Raw genomic sequence first — 24,645 nt, 5'->3', positions numbered from 1 at the left:
TCATAAAAAATCGACAGTCGGCGCTAAACTTTGACGTGTAAACGGTCGTCATTGGTTAGCACAGCCACAAAGGCATAAGCCCCGCCTCTTTTCTCTCTTTTTTTTACAATTTCTCTTCTTAAAATCTGACTTTAAACCTAAATTTAACCACACTACAAACCTTATGTATAACCCTTAAATTAAATTAAGACCAAAAAGCAACAAAATAAAGTATGTATTTTTACGATATATCCCATTTTGACTTTGTGGCTGTGGTAACTCGTGACAACCGTGTAGAACGTGTTCGCCATAATAAACCCCGAACAAGGCTGTGCTAAAACAAGTGATAAGGTGCTGTGCGAAGCTGCAGTTTGTATTGTTTTTAACAATACAGGTCTAGCTAGCAAGTGTATGTCGGGATTTTTAAAAGTATTTTTTTTTGTGGAAGGAATAAGGAAAGCGAGGGAAAATTGAGCATATCAAGGTACGCATTCGCATAACATGCTAATAATGTGTTCGCTAGCTAGCTACATAGCTAGCGTTAGTTAGCCAACAATGCTGTCTCGCACATTAATAACTGTCTACTCTGGGCGGTCTTGTAGCTAGCTCGTGTGCACAATCAATGCAAACAGCAGTTTCTGAACACTGAACTAAGTGTAACTTCGCTTAAACAGATTTTCCAACGTTGTAACTCTATATAGCGAATATCCGTAGCTCGCTATCTAGTTGTTACATTTGGCTAAACGGGGTATTTCACACCTGCAGAGTATCTAAGAAATAAGTTCGCTATCGACGTACCGATGACGGTGTTGCTTGTCATCCTGTACAGAAGCTAGCTAACGTTTAGCTATATATTCCGGAGACAGTAACGGTAGCAAGCTGACGTTAGAAATGGGCTAACTAGTAGCTACTACACAGTAACGTTAGATAGCTAATGCTATTGGATGGTTTCTAGCATCATGACCAAATCACCTGTTGACCGTTGGAGTCTCTAGGGACCTATGCAGCTGTCTGACTGGATCTGTTCTGAACTGAAGCCCAAAGAAAGGTCCCCTTTGAGTCACTGGTTGCAACTGGAGAGGAAGTCGTGGTTTGTGTGCATAGATCGATCATGCATTAAATATATTTTATTTCAGGAGTAGGCCAAATAAGTAAGCTAGTGTTAGTGACTATCACTATGCGTAAGTTCCCTGTCATTGTAAATGTTGATATGGGCTAGATTGATTTCCTACCACTTTTCTGTCAACATTCAATGCTTCCATCTTGCTTGCACCAATCCAGTGTTTTGCACGTTCTTTCATCATGTGTTTTCTGTGTATTAGGCCACACCATGGCGTCGGCATCTGCCAGCGTGGATTCCAAGGCAGAGCTGACTGCTCTGCTGGAGCATTGGTTGGAGAAGTGGGAGGGGGAGCAGCAGGCTAGCACACCAGACCTGGTTAACATCCTCACCAAGTGAGTGCCTGTGTAATAAAGGAGGATAATGTTTTGTAACACCAGTGGATATTATGGGAAGTTTCAACAACAACAAAAATGCACTTACTTTATTCAGATCACATTACTTGAAGGGATGGATTTTTGTTTGTTTTAAAGCCTCTGGACATTTAGGAATATGTTGTCTATTTTGAATATATCATGGGTTTTTAATTTCCTCTCAGAATCTCAGAGCTGGTGGAGAGGGAGACTGAGGAATATCACAAAGCTGATCCTGATCCTTTTGATGACAGGCACCCTGGTAAGATGTTTTATTTCTGTTGTGTGTACTCATAGCTATATAATTAACTAAAGCTAGCAAAAGTGATAGTTGTTGACATTTTGTATATTTTTAATTCTCTCCACCTTTTGTTACTTAGGGAGAGCTGATCCAGAATGCGTCTTGGGTCATCTGCTTAAGATCCTGTTCAAAGATGATGACTTCATGAATGCGGTAAGAATGGAAAACAATTATACTTATTTAGTATTATTTGTAAATTGATGATGTGGTCAGTGCATGTTGTTTCAACTCTTGTCTTTTTCCAGCTGGTGAATAGCTATGTGATGACCAGCAGAGAGCTCACCCTTAACACGGCAGCCTGTCGCTTGCTGCAGAACATCATGCCTGGGTTGGAGACCGCTGTGGTCTTTCAGGAGAAGGTATGCTACAATCTGCTTCTGTGGAGATGCACTTAAACATGTTTATAGATTTAGTTAGCTAGAATATGCAACCTATTCAATAATAATGATGTTGTGTTTGTGACAGGAGGGCATAGTGGAGAGGCTGTTTAAATGGGCCCAGGAGGCTGAGCAACCCCTGATGATCTATGCTACGGGCCTGCTAGCTGGAGCCATGGAGAACCAGGACATCGCTGCCAACTACAGGGAGGAGAACTCAGTCCTGGTCAGTGCCCAAACCCTATTATGAGGTGTTTTTATTAAGCCTCTGAGAAGGTTTAACAACATGAACATAAGATCTTGTATAAATACTGCAATGTGGGTTCAATTTAATTTGACCTTGTGTTGCCACATATGGGCGCCATGGTGTCCATCCGTATCTCTGAATGACGCTAGATGCATCTCTCTCGCTCTCTCAGGTGCCTCTAATGCTGCAGCGGCTACGTGAGCTGCAGGCCAAGGACACTGAGAACAGGAAGGAGTTTAAACGGCCCAGTCCCAGGAAGGCCCTGGGGGAACCTCTCCTTCCTCTGGATGAGGAGACTGTTGACGGAGGCTTTGAGGACACCCCGTTCTCCTCTGGGAATAACGGCACAGAGAGGGTGGAGAAGGGACCAGAGGAGGACAGAGATGAGAACCCCTTCCCCTCAGGGAATAACAGAACAGAGAAGGGACCAGAGGAGGACATAGAGGAGAGCCCATTCCCCAGCAATGAGTCTGACAACTCTTCCCACAAGATCAGCAGCTGCACCAGCTCGTCCATTAAAGGCCTGATGAAACCTGTGTCTGCCCCGCAGTCTCTGTCCCACCGGGACTTCCCAGATGGCAGGGCGGAGGGCAGCAGTCACCTCAAGAGGAGGGCGGAGAGGGAGAATGGACGGAAGGTGAAACAGAAGCTGAACTTCTCCCTGCCGGAGCCGGAGAGGAGCTTCAGCGAGCTGTCCAACAGCAGCTGGTCTGAGATGAGCCCCTGGGTGATTGGGAACAACTATCACCTTTACCCTCTGACCCCAGAAATGGAGCAGAGGCTCATCCTACAGTACCTCACCCCTCTGGGGGAGTACCAGGAGGTTAGTGTCTGCTACATAAACCTACCAGCAGATGTCAGTCTTGTCAAACTCTATTATAAGAGCTAGTACTGTACTCGTTGAAGACATTATGCCATAAATAACTGAAGGCTGCTAGACATACAGGTAGTACTCTGCATAAATGTTTCATTTCTCTGTATTATTTTCTGTCTTTCAGCTGTTGGCTGTCTTCATGCAGATGGGAGCCTGTGAGCTGCTCATCCATTACATGGACCTGAAGCAGACCAACGATGTACAGCTCACCTTTGAGGCTCTCAAGGTAACCTTACTACAACTAAGGCTGTTGCGGTGACCGTATTACGGGCAGTCACGAGTCAGGAAGGCAGCGAATTTCCACGTGACCATTTAGTCACGCTAATTAGTCTTCTCAAAGCTCAGATGCTGCTAGTCATTAGTAGCCTACCAAACTGCCAGGTATTCGGCACTATATTGTCGCTCTAATCACTCTGACATTAATGCAAATGTTATTGAAAATCTAATCATACACTTCATGAGAGCCCATGGGCTAATGTTGCACAACATTTCTATAGGGTATGCAATTGCATGAGAAAAGAGGATCACATCCGCTTTCTATAGGCTAGGCCAACTATATTTATTTCTCAACTTTCCAAATATTAAGCACATTTCTCAACCATACAACAGGAGTATAGCCTTAACTGGCTGGAATGAAAATGAATCACTGGAAAAGCATCCTCCATTCTCTATTTAAGTGCATAGATAACATGTTGTTTTTCGCCTGCCCATTTTCCGAGACAGTTGCGTGATAATGGTCCATTCTAAATCAATATACATTTTACTCACACAGTACCAGTCAAAGGTTTGGACACACCTACTCATTCCAGGGTTTTTCTTTATCTTTACTATTTTTATATTATAGAACAATAGTGAAGAAATCAAAACTATGAAATAACGCATGAAATCATGTAGTAGCCAAAAGTGTTAAACAAATCAAAATATATTTGAGATTCTTCAAAGTAGCCACCCTTTGCCTTGACAGCTTTGCACTCTCTTGGCATTCTCTCAACCAGCTTCATGAGGTAGTCACCTGGAATGCATTTCAATTAACAGGTGTGCCTTGTTAATTTGTGGAATTTCAGTTGTGTTGTGACATGGTAGGTGTGGTATACAGAAGATAGCCCTATTTGGTAAAGGAACAAGTTCTTAATTTGGCAAGAACTTCTCAAATAAGCGAAACGAAAGTCCATCATTACTTTAAGACATGAAGGCCAGTCAGTCTGGAAAATTTGAAGAACTTTGAAAGTTTCTTCAAGTGCAGTCACAAAAGCCTTCAAGCGCTATGATAAAACTGGCTCTCATGAGGACTGCCACAGGAAAGGAAGACCCAGAGTTACCTCTACTGCAGAGGATAGGTTCATTAGAGTTAACTGCACCTCAGATTGCAGCCCAATTAAATGCTTCACAGAGTTCAAATAACAGACACATCTCAACATCAACTTTTCAGAGGAGACTGCGTGAAATCAGGCCTTCATGGTCTAATTGCTGCAAAGAAACCACTACTAATGGGCACCAGTAAGAGGAAGAGACTTGCTTGGGCCAAGAAACACAAGCAATGGACTTTAGACCAGTGGAAATCTGTCCTTTGGTCTGAGTGCAAATTTGAGATTTTTGGTTCCAACCGCCGTGCCTTTGTGGCCTCCACAATCACCTCAACCAAATTGAGATGGTTTGGATGAGTTGGACAGCAGAGTGAAGGATAAGCAGACAACAAGTGCTCAGCATATGTGGGAACTCCTTCAACACGTTTGGAAAAGCATTACAGGTGAAGCTGGTTGAGAGAATGCCAAGAGTGTGCAAAGCTGTCATCAAGGCATAAGGTGACTACTTTGAATAATGTCAAATATGTAAAACATATTTTGATTTGTTAATTTTTTGGGGGGCTACTACATGATTCCATGTTTTCATAGTTTTGATGTCTTCTATTATTCTACAATGTAAAGATAAAGAAAAACCCTTGAATGAATAGGTGTGTACAAACTTTTGACTGATTTTGGATATTTTTTAGTATATGTGAAGACATGATGAAATCATGAATAGTCTGATGGGTTGTGAATGATATATTATCACTTGTGAATGATGCCCAGCATAAGAAACAGCCTTTTTTTTGGCGACTTTTTCGAATCATAGTCGTACACCTCATGTAACCTAGCCCAAAGGCCTATATGTTTTAATAAGGTTTGTATCACAACTAAAGTGGACAAATAACTTCTTAAATTAAGCACATTCATCTGCCTAACAAGGGGTTTAGAGCTTAACTGGCATACATAAGCAGCGTGTGAGTTTCAGTAACACTGAAACATGCATGAGAGCGTCAGCTGTTCCGGACAACTGTGATCATGCTCTCCGTAGCCGATGTGAGTAAGACGGATTACCAGGACATGTACTCTGAGCATGCGCTGACCAGCTGACCAAGTGTCTACACTGACATTTTCAACCTGTCCCTGACTGATTCTGTAATACCAACATGTTTCAAGCAGATCACCATAGTCCCTGTGCATAAGAACACCAAGGGAACATGCCTAAATGACTACAGTCATGAAGTGCTTTGAAAGGCTGGTCATGGCTCACATCAACACAATTATCCCAGAAACCCTAGACCCACTCCTATTTGCAAACTGCCTGAACAGATCCACAGATGATGCAATCTCCTAATGCACTCAACATAGACTAAAGGAACACCTATGCGAGAATGCTAGTCATTTACTACAACACCATAGTGCCCTCAAATCTCATCACTAAGCTAAGGACCCTGGGACTGAACACCTCTCTCTGCAACTGGATCCTGGACTTCCTGATGGGCCGCCACCAGGTGATAAGGTAACAACACATCTGCCACGCTGATCATCAACACAGGGGCCCCTCAGGGGTGCGTACTCAGTCCCCTCCTGTTCTCCCTGTTCACTCATGACTGCATGGCCCGGAACAACTCCAGCACCATCAAGTTTGCTGACGACACAACAGTGGTAGGCTTGGTCACTGACAACGATGAGACAGCCTATAGGGGGAGGTCCGAGACCTGGCCGGGTGGTGCCAGGACAACAACCTCTCCCTCAACGTGATAAAGATGATTGTGGACGACAGGGAAAGGAGGACAGAGTACGCCCCCATTCTCACCAACAGGGGTGTAGTGGAGCAGGTTGAGAGCTTCAGGTTCCTTGGTGTCCACATCCCGAACAAACTATCATGGTCCAAACACACCAAGACAGTCGTGAAGAGGGCATGACAAAACCTATTACCCCTCAGGAGAATGAAAAGATTTGGCATGGGTCCTCAGATCCTCAAAAGGTTCTACAGCTGTACCATCTAGAGCATGGTTGTATGTGTTAAACACTGCCTGGTATGGCAACTGCCTGGCCTCCGACCGCAAGGCACTACAAGTGTCCTGCCATCCAGGACCTCTATATCAGGCGGTGTCAGAGAAAGGCCCTAAAAATTGTCAATGACTCCAGCAACCCTAGCCATAGACTGTTCTCTCTGCTACCGCACGGCAAGCGGAACTGGAGCGCTAAGTCAAGGTCCAAAAGGCTTCTTAACAGCTTCTACCGGGAGGCATAAGACTCCTGGACAGCTTTACAAAGGGCTTCCCAGCAGACCCCTCTTTTACGCTGCTGCTACTCTGTTTATTATCTATACATAGTCACTTTAACTCTACCTACATGTACATATTACCTTGACTAACTGGTGCCCCCGCACATTGAGTCTGTACCGGTACCCCTTGTATATAGTCTCTATTGTTTTTTTTTACTGCTGCGGTTTAATTGTTACTTTTTATTTCATATGTTTTACATACATTTTTTTCTTAACTCCGTTGTTGTTTAATTAAGGGCTTGTACGCATTTCACTGTAAAGTCAACACCAATAACTGTTGTATTCGGTGCATGTGACAAATTAAAATTTGATTTTTATTTCAAGTTTTGGGAAGATAATATTCACCATAAATTCACTTCTATAATAAAGCATTACATGGGTAATCGCATTTGCGGTCACTTTTGATAATGGTGCTTTCCAGCTAATGGAAGATTCCAGCTTATGGCCTACTGCCATGTGCGAATTGCTGCGCTTATAATGTGAAGAAATAGCCTAATAGTTTAACATTTTACGCTAAACATTCTAATCTGTTGTCAGCCACATTGTGTAAAAAAAAAAAAATGTTTTTTAAAACTTTGATGGTAGTGGTTGTTTTAATTTGGCATCTATTGCGTCCCACAACTGTCACAGACTTTGGAATATCTATTTCTCGCACACAATAGAACAGGTTGACTTTTGTGCTATGTGGGATAGATTGCTTATGTTGTTGGTTGACGAAAAGTAAAATATATCTTTAAATCTTCAATATGCACCTTGGAATTGGAGAAGGACATTCCCAGTCGTGTCCCGGATGTGTCGGTCTTCGCTTGTATTCTGAGAAAGACCCGATCACGGGATGGAGAGTGCGCATCTCTCAGGGAGAAGGCAGGGATTTTTTAAAGGTGAATTACAGCCAGAAATGGAATGCCACCGTGAAATTCGAGGCATTATCAAGTTCTTGTCAAATTGTAAATGAGAGACTAATGAATATTGTACAGCCTGCAAAAAAAACAAAGATGGATTAGATTAATAACTGTAAACTACGCAGAAAGGAGTACTTATTTCTTTGTTAACTGCTCAACACAGAACAGCTGCATGTGCGCACTCAAATTGTTTGGAGAAATATTTCTGTTTTATTCAGCTTTGTTCAATTGTGTTCTTCATACTATAAAATAATTCCATGGAATTCTAAGCAAATCTTAGCTAAATGAACTAGTTTAGCCCACAGGCATTTGGCATAGCCAGATCACGACCTAGCATAAAGGACAACTCAGAGTATGCTATTCTGTTCTTCTGAAATAGACTACATTTTCTTCATATCATGTTTCTTTAGACCTGTCTGAAATAAATAATGAATTTATTTTGAAGGTGTAGGCTGTATTACATGGATTTATTAGGCTTTCTAAAATGTAGATGTACAGTTGAAGTCAGAAGTTTACATACACTTAGGTTGGAGTCATTAAAACTCGTTATTCAACCACTCCACAAATTTCTTGTTAACAAACTATAGTTTTGGCAAGTCTGTTGTGTCATGCACCAAGTAGATGTCCTAAGTAATTTTTCCAACAATTGTTTAGACAGATTATTTCACTTATAATTCACTGTATCACAATTCCAGTGGGTCAGAAGGTTTACATGCACTAAGTTGACTGTGCCCTTTGAACAGCTTGGGGAATTCCAGAAAATGGTGTCATGGCTTCAGAACCTTCTGATAGGCTAATTGGCATCATTTGAGTCAATTAGAGGTGTACCTGTGGATGTATTTCATGGCCTATAAACACCATGGGACCACACTGCCTTCATACCGCTCAGGATGGAGGAGCCTAGGAGCCTTCTGTCTCCCAGAGATGAACGTACTTTGGTGCAAAAAGTGCAGAACAACAGCAAAGAACCTTGTGAAGATGCTGGAGGAAACGGGTACAAAAGTATCTTTATCCACAGTAAAACGAGTCCTATATCAACATAACCAGAAAGGCTGCTCAGCAAGAATGGCTCCAAAACCACCATTAAAAAAGCCAGACAACGGTTTGCAAATGCACATGGGGACAAAGAGCGTACTTTTGAGAGAGATGTCCTCTGGTCTGATGAAACAAAAATATACGTTTTTGGCCATAATGACCATTGTTATGCTTGGGGGAAAAAGAGGGAGCCTTGCAAGCCGAAGAACACCATTCCAACCGTGAAGCACGCGGGTGGCAGCATCATGTTGTGGGGGTGCTGTGCTGCAGGAGGGACTGGTACACTTCACAAAATAGATGGCATCATGCGTTAGGAAATGTATGTGGATATATTGAAACAACATCTCAAGCCATCAGTTAGGAAGTTTAAAACTTGGTCGCAAATGGGTCTTCCAAATGAACAATGACCCCAAGCATACTTCCAAAGTTGTGGCAAAATGACTTAAGGACAACAAAGTCAAGGTATTGGAGTGGCCATCACAAAGCCCTGACCTCAATCCTATAGAACATTTGTGGCCAGAACTGAAAAAGCGTGTGCGAGCAAGGAGGCCTACAAACCCGACTCAGTTACACCAGCTCTGTCAGGAGGAATGGGCCAAAATTTACCCAACTTATTGTGGGAAGCTTGTGGAAGGCTACCCAAGTTTGACCCAAGTTAAACCATTTAAAGACAATGCTACCAAATACTAATCGAGTGTATGCAAACTTTTGACCCACTGGGAATGTGATGAAATACATAACAGCTGAACTAAATCCTCTGCTATTATTCTGACATTTCACATTCTTAAAATAAAGTGGTGATCCTAACTGACCTAAGACAGGGATTTTTTTACTAGGATTAAATGTCAGAAATTGTGAAATGTGAGTTAAATGTATTTGGCTAATGTGTATGTAAACTTCCAACTTCAACTGTAGATGTGTGGAAGCCAGGAGATGCTGGATGTTTGTTAATTAACGGTCAATTACCGTGAGACCCAACAGTTATTTGCTTGACAGTCACTGGCTGATGAAATTGAGTGACTCCCACAGCCCTAGCAGTAACTGACTTAGAATGCGTCTCAATTGTTTAAAGAAGTACATCCCAGCTTTATCCTAGGATTCCCGTTCTCTACCTGTAGTACCTGGCCTCCCTGCTCCTGCATAAGAAGTTTGCAGCCCAGTTTGTGGCCCATGGAGGAGTTCAGAAGCTTCTGGAGATCCCCAAGCCTTCCATGGCCGCCACAGGGGTGTCTCTGTGCCTCTACTACCTGGCCTACAACCAGGATGCCATGGAGAGGGTAGGGGACCAACACACACCATAAAGATCAACTGTTCCTGTGGTCTGTGTGTGTAATACAGATTTACTTTGAAGTACATTTAAGTCCATAAAAATTGTGTGTTCACTTCATGTTTTTCTGTTCCCCTTAGGTGTGTATGCTGCCTCACTCCATCCTGTCTGACGTGGTGAGCTACACTTTGTGGCTGTTGGAGTGTTCCCACGCCTCGGGCTGCTGCCACGCCACCATGTTCTTCTCCATTTCCTTCTCCTACCGAGCCGTGCTGGAGCTCTTCGACAGGCAGGACGGCCTCCGACGCCTCGTCAACCTGGTAGGAGGGCCTGTCTGGTTTATTCTTGCTTCTGTTTCCTCTAGCTGTCACTACGACAGGGTTTTCTAATATTTGTATAAAAAAAATATTGTTTTGGTAATTCTGTCTCTCGATCAGTTCTCTGAACATGCTCACTGTTGCAGTGTGTATTACACTGCTGCTTATTGTGTATAATTCTACCGTCTCCAGATAAGTACGCTGGAGATCTTAAACCCTGAAGACCAGGCGGCCCTGCTGAGTGATGACCAGATCTTCTCCAGCAGGCAGACAGCCAAGCACACCTGCATGGCCCTGCGCAGGTTCTTCGAGGCCCATCTGGCCATCAAGGTGGAGCAGGTCAAGCAGTCCCTGCAGCGGACTGAGGGGGGCGCTCCCATTCACCCTCAGCCCTACTACAAGGTAGGCGGAACAGGCCATCCCATCTGAGTTGGGAGATTGAAGTGATTGTGTTTGCTCTAAATTGCCAATTTCTTTCTATAGGGATTTATAAAGTTCCCTTTCTGAATTGACCCCAACCCCCTGGAACCCATCATCACGATATACCTTGGTGATGTTTTTCCTTCAGAAGTGCCTCATTGTCCTTCTGTTCCCCAGGCGTGCAGCTACACCCATGAGCAGGTGGTGGAGATGATGGAGTTCCTGATCGAGTACGGCCCAGTCAGATTGTACTGGGAGCCAGCTGAGGTCTTCCACAAGCTGTCCTGTGTTCAGCTGCTGCTGCAGCTCATCTCCATTGCTTGTGACTGGAGGACCTACTATGGCAGGTAAGGACAGATAAGAAATGAAACCTTCCTTCTCTATTGCAAGTACAGATTCCCTTGTGGGAAGTTGGTAGACCGGCTGTGCCGACTTCAGACGACTGCCAAGACGCTTGTTTGGGGTTGTAGAGCAAAACGGAGAACACCATCGTGTTCGTGAGAGTCTCATCTTTCCATAAACAATAGTTTGTAGGCCAAACTGTTCGGATGCTACAAATGTTTTGGTGAGAATATAACCCCAGGAAGAGTAGCTGCTGCAAAACTAACCAGTGCCTTATGGGTATCCATAATTAAAATACTCTGCTCTATATTAAAATACATCTCTATTCATTATGGAGAACACTTGTTTATATCTTTTCACAATTTAAGTGAATACCCGAGTAATACTGTGTGACTGTTTCTCTCTGTGTTGTCCCCTAGAAGTGACACAGTGCGTTATGCCCTGGACATACTGAGCATCCTGACGGTGATCCCGAAGACCCAGCTGCTGATGGCTGAGTCTGTGGCTGTGCCAGATGGGGAGGGGGGTAATGCAGTCTCCACTGTGGGTACGTTACCTGTCCTGCCATGGCGTTCTATTGACACCTCCTTATCTATCCAGCAGACCAGGACTGTTTGCTTTGGGGTTTAATCTTAATGTTCAGTTGTTCCTCAGGTATGAGTGTAGTCCTGTTGGTGGCGGAGGGAGAGGTGTTTGTGAACGACGCCGAGATCCAGAAGTCTGCTCTGCAGGTGGTCATCAACTGTGTGTGTGCTCCGGACAAACGCATGTCCAGCATCGGCAAGTTCATCTCGGGCACTCCTCGCAGACGCCTGCCCCAGACTACCAAGAGCAGCGAGAGCGTGCTCAGCAAGATGTGGAACGTGGTGCAGTCTAACAACGGCATCAAGGTGAGAGAAGATTAACTTCGGAACTGTCTATTGATAGATATTACGCTGGTATGTTGTTGGGCGCTACTAGTCTCTGATTTGTCTCTATTCATTAATGGTTTGGGTTACTTTTATGATTTCTCAATACTGTTATTATGCACTCGTAACCATAGCCATCTCCCTGTAGGTGCTCCTGTCCCTGCTGACGGTGAAGATGCCCATCACAGATGCGGATCAAATCCGGGCCCTGGCCTGTAAGGCCCTGGTGGGTCTGTCCCGCTCCAGCTCAGTCAGACAGATTATCAGCAAGCTGCCTCTCTTCAGCAGCGGACACATCCAGCAGCTTATGAAGGAGCCTGTGCTTCAAGACAAACGCAGCGAACACGTCAAATTCTGCAAGTTTGCGGCAGAGCTCATCAAGCGAGTGTCTGGTAAACCCCTCATGATAGGGACGGATGTGTCCCTGGCCTGGCTGCAGAGGGCTAATGTGGTGGCCCAGTCCAGGATCTCCTTCCCTGAGAAGGAGCTACTGCTGTTGATCCGGAACCACCTGGTGGCCAAAGGCCTGCATGACACGGCCACCACACTCACCAAGGAGGCCGACCTCCCCATGGCCATCCTCCCCCACCCATCTTCCTCAGCTTTACTTCCTGTCGTTGTTCCCCCTCCTCCTGCCTCTCCTGCCCCTGCCCTCCCCCGGACCCCTCGGCTGGCCAATGGGGTTGCAGCGCGGTTGGCGAGCCACGGCTCTCATCCGTCCATGCCGTTGTCAGTTCAGCCCCGTCCCTCGACATCGCAACTCCTCGCACTCCCTCCGGCCGCCCCTCCCCTGTTGACCCCTCACCAAAGCAACGGCTCTCCCCTAATTGGTCGGATCGTGTTCACGCGAGAGCGCCCGTCGCCATGCCCCGTGCCTGCCAGCTGTAAGAAGCCGCGGGTGCTGAGGCAGAAGTCAGATTACGGTGCCTTCAGCCAGAGTCCAGCCATGAAGAAACAGCTGGACAGACACCTGCCCTCTCCCCCCGCCCTGGACAGCATCATCACAGAGTACCTGAGGGAGCAGCACGCGCGCTGCAAGAACCCTGTCACCACCTGCCCCCCTTTCTCCCTCTTCACCCCCCACCAGTGCCCCGAACCCAAGCAGAGGCGCCAGGCCCCAACCAACTTCACCTCCCGAAACACACGCAGGGTCGTCTACCCCAAGTATGGAGGGGTGGACGGGGGCTGCTTCGACAGACACCTCATCTTTAGCAGGTATGTTTGGTTCCTAATACACTGGGGACTCAAAGTCCTCGTCATTATCTTTTAATTTGGTTTTTAGATGGACTTCTCTGGGTAACATGTTCCCCTTTCCCCCAGGTTTCTCTGGGTAACATGTTCCCCTTTCCCCCAGGTTTCTCTGGGTAACATGTTCCCCTTTCCCCCAGGTTTCTCTGGGTAACATGTTCCCCTTTCCCCCAGGTTTCTCTGGGTAACATGTTCCCCTTTCCCCCAGGTTTCTCTGGGTAACATGTTCCCCTTTCCCCCAGGTTTCTCTGGGTAACATGTTCCCCTTTCCCCCAGGTTTCTCTGGGTAACATGTTCCCCTTTCCCCCAGGTTTCTCTGGGTAACATGTTCCCCTTTCCCCCAGGTTTCGTCCCATGTCTGTGTTCAGAGAGGCAGATGAGGATGAGAGTGGGTTCATGTGTTGTGCCTTCTCTGCCCGTGAGCGGTTCCTGATGCTGGGGACGTGTACGGGCCAGCTCAAACTCTACAATGTGTTCACAGGCCAGGAGGAGGCCAGCTACAGCTGCCACAGCTCTGCCATCACACACCTAGAGCCATCACGGGTCAGTGGGGACATTTACAAATCTACATGTCTTGTGGATATCTAATACATTCATTTTTTAATGAAACTTTTGCCTTTTTTGTCATCAGGATGGCTCTCTGTTGTTGACATCGGCATCATGGAGTTATCCTCTGTCTGCACTGTGGGGCATGAAGTCAGTGTTCATCATGAAGTAAGTGTGACACAGTAGACTGACCTTATCAGATCAATACAGTTGGTTATTTCTTCAAATGGGGATGACTGCTTTACCCATTCCATTTCTATGGTTAATTATATTGGTTGTGTGTTTATGGTGCTCCCTGTCCAATGGTCCAGCTGCTCAGTGCCAGCAGAGCATGGAACTGCTGAAAGAGGGTGACACATTTGTTAAACACACTAACTGAACTGCCTTAGTAGGGCTGGGAATTGCCAGGGACCTTGCAATACAATACTATTACATTTACATTTAAGTCATTTAGCAGACGCTCTTATCCAGAGCGACTTACAAATTGGTGCATACACCTTATGACATCCAGTAGAATAGTCACTTTACAATAGTGCATCTAAATCTTAAAGGGGGGGGGGGTGAGAAGGATTACTTATCCTATCCTAGCTATTCCTTAAAGAGGTGGGGTTTCAGGAGTCTCCGGAAGGTGGTGATTGACTCCGCTGTCCTGGCGTCGTGAGGGAGTTTGTTCCACCATTGGGGGGCCAGAGCAGCGAACAGTTTTGACTGGGCTGAGCGGGAACTGTACTTCCTCAGTGGTAGGGAGGCGAGCAGGCCAGAGGTGGATGAACGCAGTGCCCTTGTTTGGGTGTAGGGCCTGATCAGAGCCTGGAGGTACTGAGGTGCCGTTCCCCTCACAGCTCCGTAGGCAAGCACCATGGTCTTGTAGCGGATGCGAGCTTCAACTGGAAGCCAGTGGAGAGAGCGGAGGAGCGGGGTGACGTGAGAGAACTTGGGAAGGTTGAACACCAGACGGGCTGCGGCGTTCTGGATGAGTTGTAGGGGTTTAATGGCACAGGCAGGGAGCCCAGCCAACAGCGAGTTATCACAATACTTAGTTGTTATACGATATGTATTGAGACTCTCACTATTCAATACTGTAATTTTTATTGCGATTGATGTTCGGAACACTGCTCACTATAAGTCTACTGCAGAGAGACGAGAGAACATGAGGAATTTAATTTTGATCAATCATGGAAATGAAATAACTGAAAACATGTCTCACTATTTAAAAAGATTGCGAACAAGCTATAGGATGAAAAATACCGGAAGGTTAGCGCAGGTACAGCTCTCTAGCACTAGCTAACAAATTACAAATAAAGAATTATACTTGGTGTCAAAATATCAATATAATATCGTCCAAAATAGTGTTGCAATATGTTACTTTCTATTTTTTATCCCCATCACTGTCTTAGGGCTGGAATGTTCACTTCATACAATACATTGTAGTGGGGCCTCCTTCTGCCCTCAGTTTAACCAAAGCAACGTTGGTGCATCATTACTTAACCTAAATGGCTTATTCTATATGGCCTGAAGTCAGAGGTTATAAGGGATATTTTCTATTTATCTCTATTTATTCTTCTTTCCAGGCATTCCTTCTTAGATGATCATTATGTGGAGTTCAGCAAACTCTCACAAGACCGAGTTATTGGCACAAAGGAACACATAGCCCACGTAAGTCTTCTTTATAAACATCTAAAGGTTAAACTGAATGACCGGGTACACAATTATTTATTTTTTTGTCCTGATCACCTGATCTTTTGGTCTCAGATCTATGACATCCAGACGGGGCAGAAAACCCTGACCCTCAACTACCCGGACCTGGCCAATAACTACAAGAGGAACTGTGCGACCTTTAACCCCACTGACGACCTGGTGCTGAACGACGGTGTACTGTGGGACGTGCGCTCGGCTCGTGCCATCCACAAGTTTGACAAGTTCAACATGAACATCAGTGGAGTGTTCCACCCCAATGGCCTGGAAGTCATCGTCAACACGGAGATTGTATCCGACTCACAGATTGTACAATAGTTATAGTCATATTTGTAGAGTTAATTGGCGATACTGAGTCTGCATCAGTTTGTCTGATAAGTGATCTAATGTCAAGATGGGACTGTCCCATGCCATCTGTTGAGTACATCCCAATCCCAGAGGTATTAGGTAGAGTAGTCAATATGCTATATTGATAATGTGACAGTGTGATTCCTTAATGGTTGTGTCAGTGGGACCTGCGGACTTTTCACCTCCTCCATACAGTGCCAGCTCTGGACCAGTGTAGGATCGTCTTCAACAACAACGGCACGGTCATCTACGGAGGTAAGGACTATGGTAAATGAAGTAGTGTGAGGTGGTAGCAAGGCTGGTCAAATTCCACCTTATGTTGAAGAGCTAAGACTTTTAGATGTGTGTTGAAAGGTGAATGCTTGTGGGGTTGTGTTTTCACGACATGTGAAAGGTGCATGTAGATGTGTGTGTTTGATGCCACACGGCCCTGCTGAACCATATGGCCGGAAGGCTGTGCCCTGAGTGAGCAGAGGAGTCTAACCAGCTGGTTCACATCTACAGCCACTGGGAGGCCATGATAGATCCACCCACATCAAATGTATTTATATAGCCCTTCGTACATCAGCTGATATCTCAAAATGCTGTACAGAAACCCATTCCAAAACCCCAAACAATGCAGGTGTTGAACCACGTTGGCTAAGAAAAACTCCCTAGAAAGGCCAAAACCTAGGAAGAAACCTAGAGAGGAACCAGGCTATGAGGGGTGGCCAGTCTTCTTCTGGCTGTGCCGGGTGGAGATTATAACAGACCATGGCCAAGATGTTCAAATGTTCATAAATGACCAGCATGGTCAAATAATAGGTCTGGGACAGGTAGAACATCCGGTGAACAGGTCAGGATTCCATAGCCGCAGGCAGAACAGTTGAAAATGAAGCAGCAGCACGGCCAGGTGGACTGGAGACAAGCAACGAGTCATCATGCCAGGTAGTCCTGGATGGCATGGTCCGAGGGCTCAGGTCCTCAGAGAGAAAGAGAATTAGAGAGAGCATACTTAAATTCACACAGGACACCAGATAAGACAGGAGAAGTACTCCAGATATAACAAACTGACATTAGCCCCCCCCCCCGCCCGACAAACTACTGCAGCATAAATACTGGCGGCTGAGACAGGAGGGGTCAGGAGACACTGTGGCCCATCCGATGATACCCCCGGACAGGGCCAAACAGGAAGGATATAACCACACCCACTTTGCCAAAGCACAGCCCCCACACCACTAGAGGGATATCTTCAACCACCAACTTACCATCCTGAGACGAGGCCGAGTATAGCCCACAAAGATCTCTGCCACAGCACAACCCGGGGGGCCAACCCAACCCAGACAGGAAGATCACATCAGTGACTCAACCCACTCAAGTGACACACCCCTCTTAAGGACGGCATGAAAGAACCGGCCAGGCAGAGACAGCAAGGGCGGTTTGTTGCTCCAGAGCCTTTCCATTCACCTTCACACTCCTGGGCCAGACTACACTCAATCATATGACCCACTGAAGTGGTGAGTCTTCAGTAAAGACTTACCGAGTTTGTGTCTCACATGTTTAGGCAGACCATTCCATAAAAATTGAGCTCTATAGGAGAAAACCCTGCCTCCAGCTGTTTGCTTAGAAATTCTGGGGACAATTAGGAGGCCTGCGTCTTGTGACCATAGCGTACATGTAGGTATGTATGGCAGGACCAAATCAGATAGATGGGTAGGAGCAAGCCCATGTAATGCTTTGTAGGTTAGCAGTAAAACCTTGAAATCTGCCCTTGCCTTGACAGGAAGCCAGTGTAGGGAGGCTAGCACTGGAGTAATATGATCAAATTTTTTGGTTCTAGTCAGGATTCTAGAAGCTGTATTTAACACTACCTGAAGTTTACACATCCACACCATTCTAAAAGCTCAGTAGACCGAGACACTGTGAGGCCATGATAGATCCACCCACAGCAGTACCACTCTTATCATGAACTCAGCAAAAAAAATGTCCCTTTTTCAGTACCATGTCTTTCAAAGATAATTCGTAAAAATCCAAATAACTTCATTGTAAAGGGTTTAAAAACTGTTTCCCATGCTTGTTCAATGAACCATAAACAATTAATGAACATGCACTAACAGCTTACAGATGGTAGGCAATTAAGGTCACAATTACAAAAACATAGGGCACTAAAGAAGCCTTTCTATTGACTCTGGGAAAAACACCAAAAGAAAGATTCCCAGGGTCCCTGCTCATCTGCGTGAACGTGCCTTAGGCAGGCTGCAAGGAGGCATGAGGACTGCAGATGTGGCCAGGGCAATAAATTGCAATGTCCGTACTGAGAGACACCTAAGACAGCGCTACAGGGAGACAGGACGGACAGCTGATCGTCCTCGCAGTGGCAGACTACGTGTAACAACACTTGCACAGGTTCGGTACATCTGAACATCACACCTGCGTGACAGGTACAGGGTGGCAACAACAACTGTCCGAGCTACATCAGGAACGCAATAGGATGAAAGAGGCTGGACTGAGGGCTTGTCGGCCTGTTGTAAGGCAGGTTCTCACCAGACATCACCGGCAAAAACGTTGCCTTTGGGCATAAACCCAGCGTTGCTAGACCAAACAGGACTGGCAAAAGTGCTCTTCACTGCCAAGTCATGGTTTTGTCTCTCCAGGGGTGATTGTCGGATTCGATTTTATCGTCGAAGGAATGAGCGTTACACCGAGGCCTGTACTCTGGAGCTGGATCGATTTGGAGGTGGAGGAGGGTCTATCATGGTCTGGGGCGGTGTGTCACAGCGTCATTGGACTTAGCCTGCAATGACAACAGGCTATCTCAATGCTGTGCGTTACAGGGAAAACATCCTCCTTCCTCGTGGTACCCTTCTTGCAGGCTCATCCTGGCATTACCCTTCAGCATGACAATGCCACCAGCCATACTGCTCTTTCTGTGCATGATTTCCTGCAAGACAGGAATGTCAGTGTTCTGCCATGGCCAGTGAAGAGCCCGGCTCTCAATCCCATTGAGCACGTCTGAGACCTGTTGGATCGGAGGGTGAGGTCTAGGGCCATTTCCCCCCCAGAAATGTCCAGGAACTTGCAGGTGCCTTGGTGGAAGATTGGGGTAACATCTCACAGCAAGAACTGGCGAATCTGGTGCAGTCCATGAGGAGGAGATACACTGCAGTACCTAATGCAGCTGGTGGCCACACCAGATACTGACAGTTACTTTTGATTTTGACCACCCCCTTATCTAGGGTCACATTATTCCATTTATGTTAGTCACATGTCTGTGGAACTTGTTCAGTTTATGTCTGTTGTTGAATCTTGTTATGTTCATACAAATATTTACACATGTTAAGTTTGCTGAAAATGAACGCAGTTGACAGTGAGAGGACGTTTCTTTTTTCGCTGAGTTTACTATCGATCTATTCATCCACCCACACTTCTGTTCAGCCAGTATGTGTGCAACTAGCTGTTATTTTGCCATGATGAACCTCACATTACAGGTACCTGAATTTAACCTTGCCATCCATTTTCAAGGAGGATTTTTAATTTCTTTCATTGGAATTCCAGTTCACTTGACTCAATAGAAATGGAATTGACCCCAATCCTGTTACCCAAAGCCTTGTGGATACCATGAAGGCTCTGCACACCCACGCCACACTGATTTAGTAGCCAAAATAATGGGTCAATGTCTATCGATCTGGCCATCTCATCTGGCAACCCATTTTCCCTTCTAAATAAAAAATTGAATCTAACTTTGTCACATGCACTGAATACAACAAGTGTAGACCTTACCGTGAAATGCTTACTTACAGGCCCTTAAACAACAGTGTAGTTCAAGAAGATTTAAAAAAAAAAAAAAAGGTTTTACCAAAAAAAAAAATTGATAATAAAAGTTACACAATAACATAAGAATAACAAGGCTATATACAGAGGTTACCGAGTCAGTGTTGGGGGTTACAGGTTAGTTGAGGTAATTTGTACATGGAGGTAGGGGTGAAGCGACTATAGATAATAGCAGCGAGCAGCCACAGTGTACAAACAAATGGGGTTAATGTAATGGTCTGGTGGCCATTTGTATTAATTGTTCAGCAGTCTTATGGCTTGTGGGTAGAAGCTGTTAAGGAGCCTTTTGGTCCTAGACTTGGCGTTCCAGGTACCGCTTGCCGTGCGGTAGCATAGAAAACAGTCTTACTTGGGTGACTGGAGTCGCTGACAATTTTATAAGCTTTTTCCTCTGACACCGCCTATTATATAGGTCCTGGATTGCAGAACGCTTGGCCTCAGTGATGTACTGGGTCATACGCACTACCCTCTGTAGCGCTTTAACGGTCAGATCCCGAGCAGTTGCCATACCAGGCGGTGATGCAACCGGTCAGGATGCTCTCTGGTGCAGCTGTAGAACTTTTTGTGGATCTGGGGGCCCATGCCAAATCTTTTCACTCTCCTGAGGGTTGAAAGGTTTTGTCGTGCCCTCTTCACGACTGTCTTGGTGTGTTTGGACCATGATAGTTGGTTGGTGATGTGGACACCAAGGAACTTCACTCGCAACCCGCTCCACTTGGCCCGCATTTTCCTGTAGTCTATGATCAGCTCCTTTGTACTGATGCAACTGTTACCCTTTGCCTGTAAAAAATAATTGTATCCATCCATACACCTCTCTTGCTTTTTCTCTGTATATGAAGCACAACTATGAATGTGTTCCAGTTGTGGTGTGTAGAGAACCTAACCCTGCTGGGTTGTTTTTGCAGCGATGCTCCAGGCAGATGATGATGATGACATTATGGAGATGCAGACGAAGACTCCCTTTGGCTCCTCCTTCAGGACGTTCAACGCCACCGACTACAAACCCATTGGTGAGATGGCTCTAAGACCCACACCATCACCAGAGTTTCAAGCCGTTGCATTTATCAGGAATTGACTATCCAGTTTTATACTGTACGACCCTTAACAACCCAGCCATGAGTCACTAGCAACAATTCCTGACCCACCAACTGGGAAGCAATAATCTTGGATGTATTTGGTGTCTATAGCATCTTGCTGTGGAAGTGAATATAATTAATTTTGTTCCGTAAGCGAATAGACTCCATCCAAACAACTTGTTTCTGTATTAACTACTTTAGCTATGGTCAAGTTTGAACTATTGTGACAGGTTTATTTATTACATGACAATAAAACATACCCCCCCCCCAGCCACCATTGACGTGAAGAGGAATATCTTTGACCTCTGCACAGACACCAAGGACTGCTACCTGGCTGTGATTGAGGTAGGTCTTTTGTCATCTGTAATATAACTCAATAAATCTGAACGGGCTTGAATCCAATGTTACACACTGGTAGAATAGTATTGGGAGACCGCCTCTGACACAACAGTTGTGTGTTTCTGACTGCTGCGGTCTCCCATCCAGAACCAGGACTCGGTCAACACAGACACGGTGTGCAGACTGTACGAGGTGGGACGCCAGAGACTGGCTGAAGAGGAGGAGGATGAAGATGATCAGGTAAAGAGAGACAACAAACCCGCTTCCTTCAAAAAGCACAGCTCTATTATGTTGGTAGATAATTAATCAAATCACCAATCACTGACATTAGAACAACCTAAATATAGAAATGTAAGATCTGTGAAGCATGTTCCTTACACGGCTGTTCTGGAACACTTGTCCCTATCAGGAGGATGATGATCAAGACGATGACGATGATGATGATGATGACTCTGATGATGACATGGACACAGACCCTCTGATCGCTGAGCTGGATAACGAAAACGGGGAGGATGAGGAAGACGAGGAAGACGGGAACAATGAATTATCTCTCTCCGACGATGAGGTGTCTCGCCTGCTGGAGGGGGATGGAGAGGAGGAGGATGATGATGATGATGATGATGACTCGGATGACGATGAGGAAGATGGGGACCTTGCCCTGGATAACAGTGAGTAACAGTTGTCAGTTTGTCCTTCAGACATTCACTGATAGGTACAGCATGGGATGCAGGACAGGCAAGGTTGAAGTTGTTGGAAACAGTAAACTTAAACCTGTTGTCATAAGGGCTAGGCTACTTAACACTTTAGTAATGACGTAGCCATTTATGTTATTATTCTTGAAAAGCTGTTACTCTACTGCTGTGTGAGGACACTGCCACTTGAGAGGGATTGACTGAATGAAAGGAAAAGGGGAAAAAAGATGGACCCTCACACTGTCTGGGGCAATGTTGTGGAAGACATGTCGTTTCTGCTTTCTGTCATTTTTCTACCACCACAGCAGTGACTTGTACAGTATTCTGTCCCATTTATCCCCCAGATCTCTAAATGTATCTTTGCTGTCTTTCTGTCAACCCAGCAGACAGCTCTGACAACTCTGACCTTGAGGATGACATCATCCTGTCCCTGAATGAGTGAGGAGCCGTCGGTGTCTGGGACAGAGAAACTAGGACGACGCGTCCAGACTCCTGGAGAGAGCGCTCCATGTGGATGAACCTTCATAAACAACTGAGACAAGACTATAAGGTACAGTTAGATAAGAGAGAGTTGGGCAGAAAGAAGGATGGGATTTGGGAAGTGAACTGAGGGCGCCAACAGAGCATTGCCAGTTTGGAATTCTGTCCAATGCCCCCCACCACCCAGGAGCAAGTCATCCTGGGAGAAGCTGATGGAAGGAGTCAGTGAAGAGCCTAGAAGAGAGATCCACCTTTCAAAATGTTTCTACAGAAATTGAATTAGTGAGAAAAAAAAATAGAAGATTTGTATATGATATAGTTTTATATTACACTGTGGGCTTGATGAGTGGAAAACGATGTTTGTACAGACACAACAACAACTGAGGTTATAATTTTTTCATTTTGATTTCATTAAAGCTCTTTCAAAAGTTTACCCTTTGATATGGACTATCCTTTATTTTTTAGAATGCTGAATGGCCACTGCTATTTGTAGATTTTTTTTAGATTGTGAAACTGAAGGGCTGTTTTAAATGGGGAAACTGAATGAAGCTACTTCTGACTGTGGATTGGTAAGGCAGTGTTGGCTGACTCAAACATCCTGTTCTATACTGCATCAATTCCCACATGGCCTGCTGAAGACTAAGGTGCTGCATGAGGCTTCCACTCTTAACACAGTCTATGTGGAGCTAAAGCAGCCATATCCTCAGGTTCATCTCCACTGCACCTTCTACTATACAAACTTGACCAACGACTAAGACGCCACACACAATAGTGCGATCAATGACCAACACCACTGGATTTCACAGCAACAGATCAAACATGGTGCTCTTGATAAATGCTGAAAACTGGTATTTTGTTTAGGAACTTCACACATTAGTGAGTGTAAAATGTGGACTACAAATATTGTCAGCACACGATTGATGTAGTTGTATGTCTACAAAATGAGGCCTTCAAGGATGTCTGTCTTTTTCCAAGTATGAATTTGGCTTTGGTTGACATTTTGAATGGTGCTTGATCTCAACCTTGGGTTTTTGCTGCCCACACACAGGTTAGTGTAAAGGAATACATACTTTACATTTGAATTGCATGCAAACATGTTAGGATTTGTTTTGCGTTCATTAGTGGACATTTTGCTTGTTCAGTTTTTAGTAAGCTACAACCGGTTTCCCTTTCATTTTACTCTCATGGAACAACACCAACAGAACTTGACCTGGATTGGAGAATGTTTGCCTACTGTCAATGATGCAGACAGTGTATTTTGACTGAAATGTGCTTGTTTGGATCATCTTTCTGAACTTTTTATGTTGGGTGGCTTTAGAAGCTATTCCTGATAAGTATTAAATTGTGGATAGCTCTATTATTCACTTGCAACTTCTTTATTAAGACACTCTATTCAAATGTAGATGTGGTCTTACCTATTGCCAAAACATCATGTTTTCTTTACCTTGTTTGATTACATTCTTTACCTTCTGCCTCTTCTCATTTCTTCGAGGAGGCACTCTTGTAAAGATCCATAAAAACATGTTCTGTACAGTATGTATCTAAAAGTATTTTTACTATAAATAAAATGAAAGGTTGAGCTCTGCTGTCTTTAAGCCTATTCATTGTTGGAAAACTCTGAACCATTAACATTAAGAGACTTAACTCCCTGGCCTGAACATTGAATATGACATATGCATCATACACCCAACAGCTATTATTCAGTCGCTGTGATGGAAGAGTTTGCTCACATTTCTGCCTACATAGAGCCAGGGGTTATCGGCCAGAACATAAAACAAAGAGAATATGGAAATAGCATGTGGAGGAGATGTAGTCATTAGTTGTACCTCAATATTAGGGTCGGTCCACCAAGTGATATTTGAGAAATCTGACTTGGTCCCCCCCCCCACACACTATTTTAATTTTTTTTTGTTTGTTTATATTAATTTTAAAAAGCATTTTCCCATCTCAAAGAGATTACATTTAAAAAAAAGACTAAGTGCCAAATAAAGTATAAAGTAACAGGGTTGACTATTTAATCTTAAATCCCCTTGTGACAGGAGGAATGGAAGGTTGTTGTGTGCAGCAAGGAATGGCCATTGAATCCAAGCTTCACAACAAAAAAAAGCTAAAACATTTCTAGCCTGTATATCTATGAGTAACAGGGTTGCCGTGTTCTGTTCGACCCGCTCACTTTTCCACCACAAAACCAGTAAATTGCCAAAAAGAGTAGAACCAGCTTGCCTGCTTTTACACTGATTTAACTATTTTGATGTTCAATGTTTCTTTTGAAAAATAATAATTCAGTTCACGTAACAGGGTTGACCTTAAAATGAAGCACAGTTGTAAATGAATCACTAATCACATTACATAAATTGACTGTCAAAGCAACAAAATAACTTGGGCTTTACATTAAT

At 44.8% G+C, this 24,645-nt stretch overlaps 1 protein-coding gene across 3 annotated transcripts; it reads left to right on the top strand.

Annotated features, from left to right (window-relative positions):
- The first annotated feature begins 92 nt into the window (after positions 1 to 92).
- LOC118359602 (DDB1- and CUL4-associated factor 1-like) lies at positions 93 to 23,828 on the top strand. Of its 3 annotated transcripts, XM_052481912.1 has the most exons (26): positions 93 to 463; positions 935 to 1,069; positions 1,302 to 1,434; positions 1,638 to 1,714; positions 1,833 to 1,906; positions 1,999 to 2,112; positions 2,219 to 2,356; positions 2,550 to 3,200; positions 3,376 to 3,477; positions 9,880 to 10,038; positions 10,169 to 10,348; positions 10,538 to 10,747; positions 10,943 to 11,112; positions 11,527 to 11,654; positions 11,762 to 11,997; positions 12,164 to 13,230; positions 13,608 to 13,806; positions 13,895 to 13,977; positions 15,381 to 15,465; positions 15,562 to 15,795; positions 16,014 to 16,107; positions 20,568 to 20,672; positions 21,010 to 21,083; positions 21,225 to 21,317; positions 21,487 to 21,745; positions 22,153 to 23,828. In XM_052481912.1, the coding sequence occupies exons 3-26, from the start codon at positions 1,310 to 1,312 to the stop codon at positions 22,209 to 22,211; spliced, it is 4,716 nt and encodes a 1,571-aa protein (XP_052337872.1). In that variant the 5' UTR covers positions 93 to 463; positions 935 to 1,069; positions 1,302 to 1,309; the 3' UTR covers positions 22,212 to 23,828. The 3 variants fall into 3 exon arrangements, with proteins under 3 accessions (XP_052337872.1, XP_052337873.1, XP_052337871.1); XM_052481913.1 differs by lacking the exon at positions 935 to 1,069 and having other exon boundaries at positions 22,156 to 23,828; XM_052481911.1 differs by lacking the exon at positions 935 to 1,069.
- The last annotated feature ends 817 nt before the right edge of the window (positions 23,829 to 24,645 follow it).

The sequence above is a fragment of the Oncorhynchus keta genome, chromosome 27 (assembly GCF_023373465.1).
Source record: "Oncorhynchus keta strain PuntledgeMale-10-30-2019 chromosome 27, Oket_V2, whole genome shotgun sequence".
NCBI classification, from domain to species: Eukaryota; Metazoa; Chordata; class Actinopteri; order Salmoniformes; family Salmonidae; genus Oncorhynchus; species Oncorhynchus keta.
This window is presented reverse-complemented; position numbering and strand designations above follow the sequence as displayed.

Excerpts from the sequence above, each read along its gene's own strand:
- LOC118359602 (XM_052481911.1), top strand. The coding sequence starts at position 1,310 with ATGGCGTCGGCATCTGCCAGCGTGGATTCCAAGGCAGAGCTGACTGCT. Across the intron at positions 11,655-11,761 it reads TAATGCAGTCTCCACTGTGG|GTATGAGTGTAGTCCTGTTG; the intron begins GTACGTTACCTG and ends GTTGTTCCTCAG. Across the intron at positions 13,231-13,607 it reads AGACACCTCATCTTTAGCAG|GTTTCGTCCCATGTCTGTGT; the intron begins GTATGTTTGGTT and ends CCTTTCCCCCAG.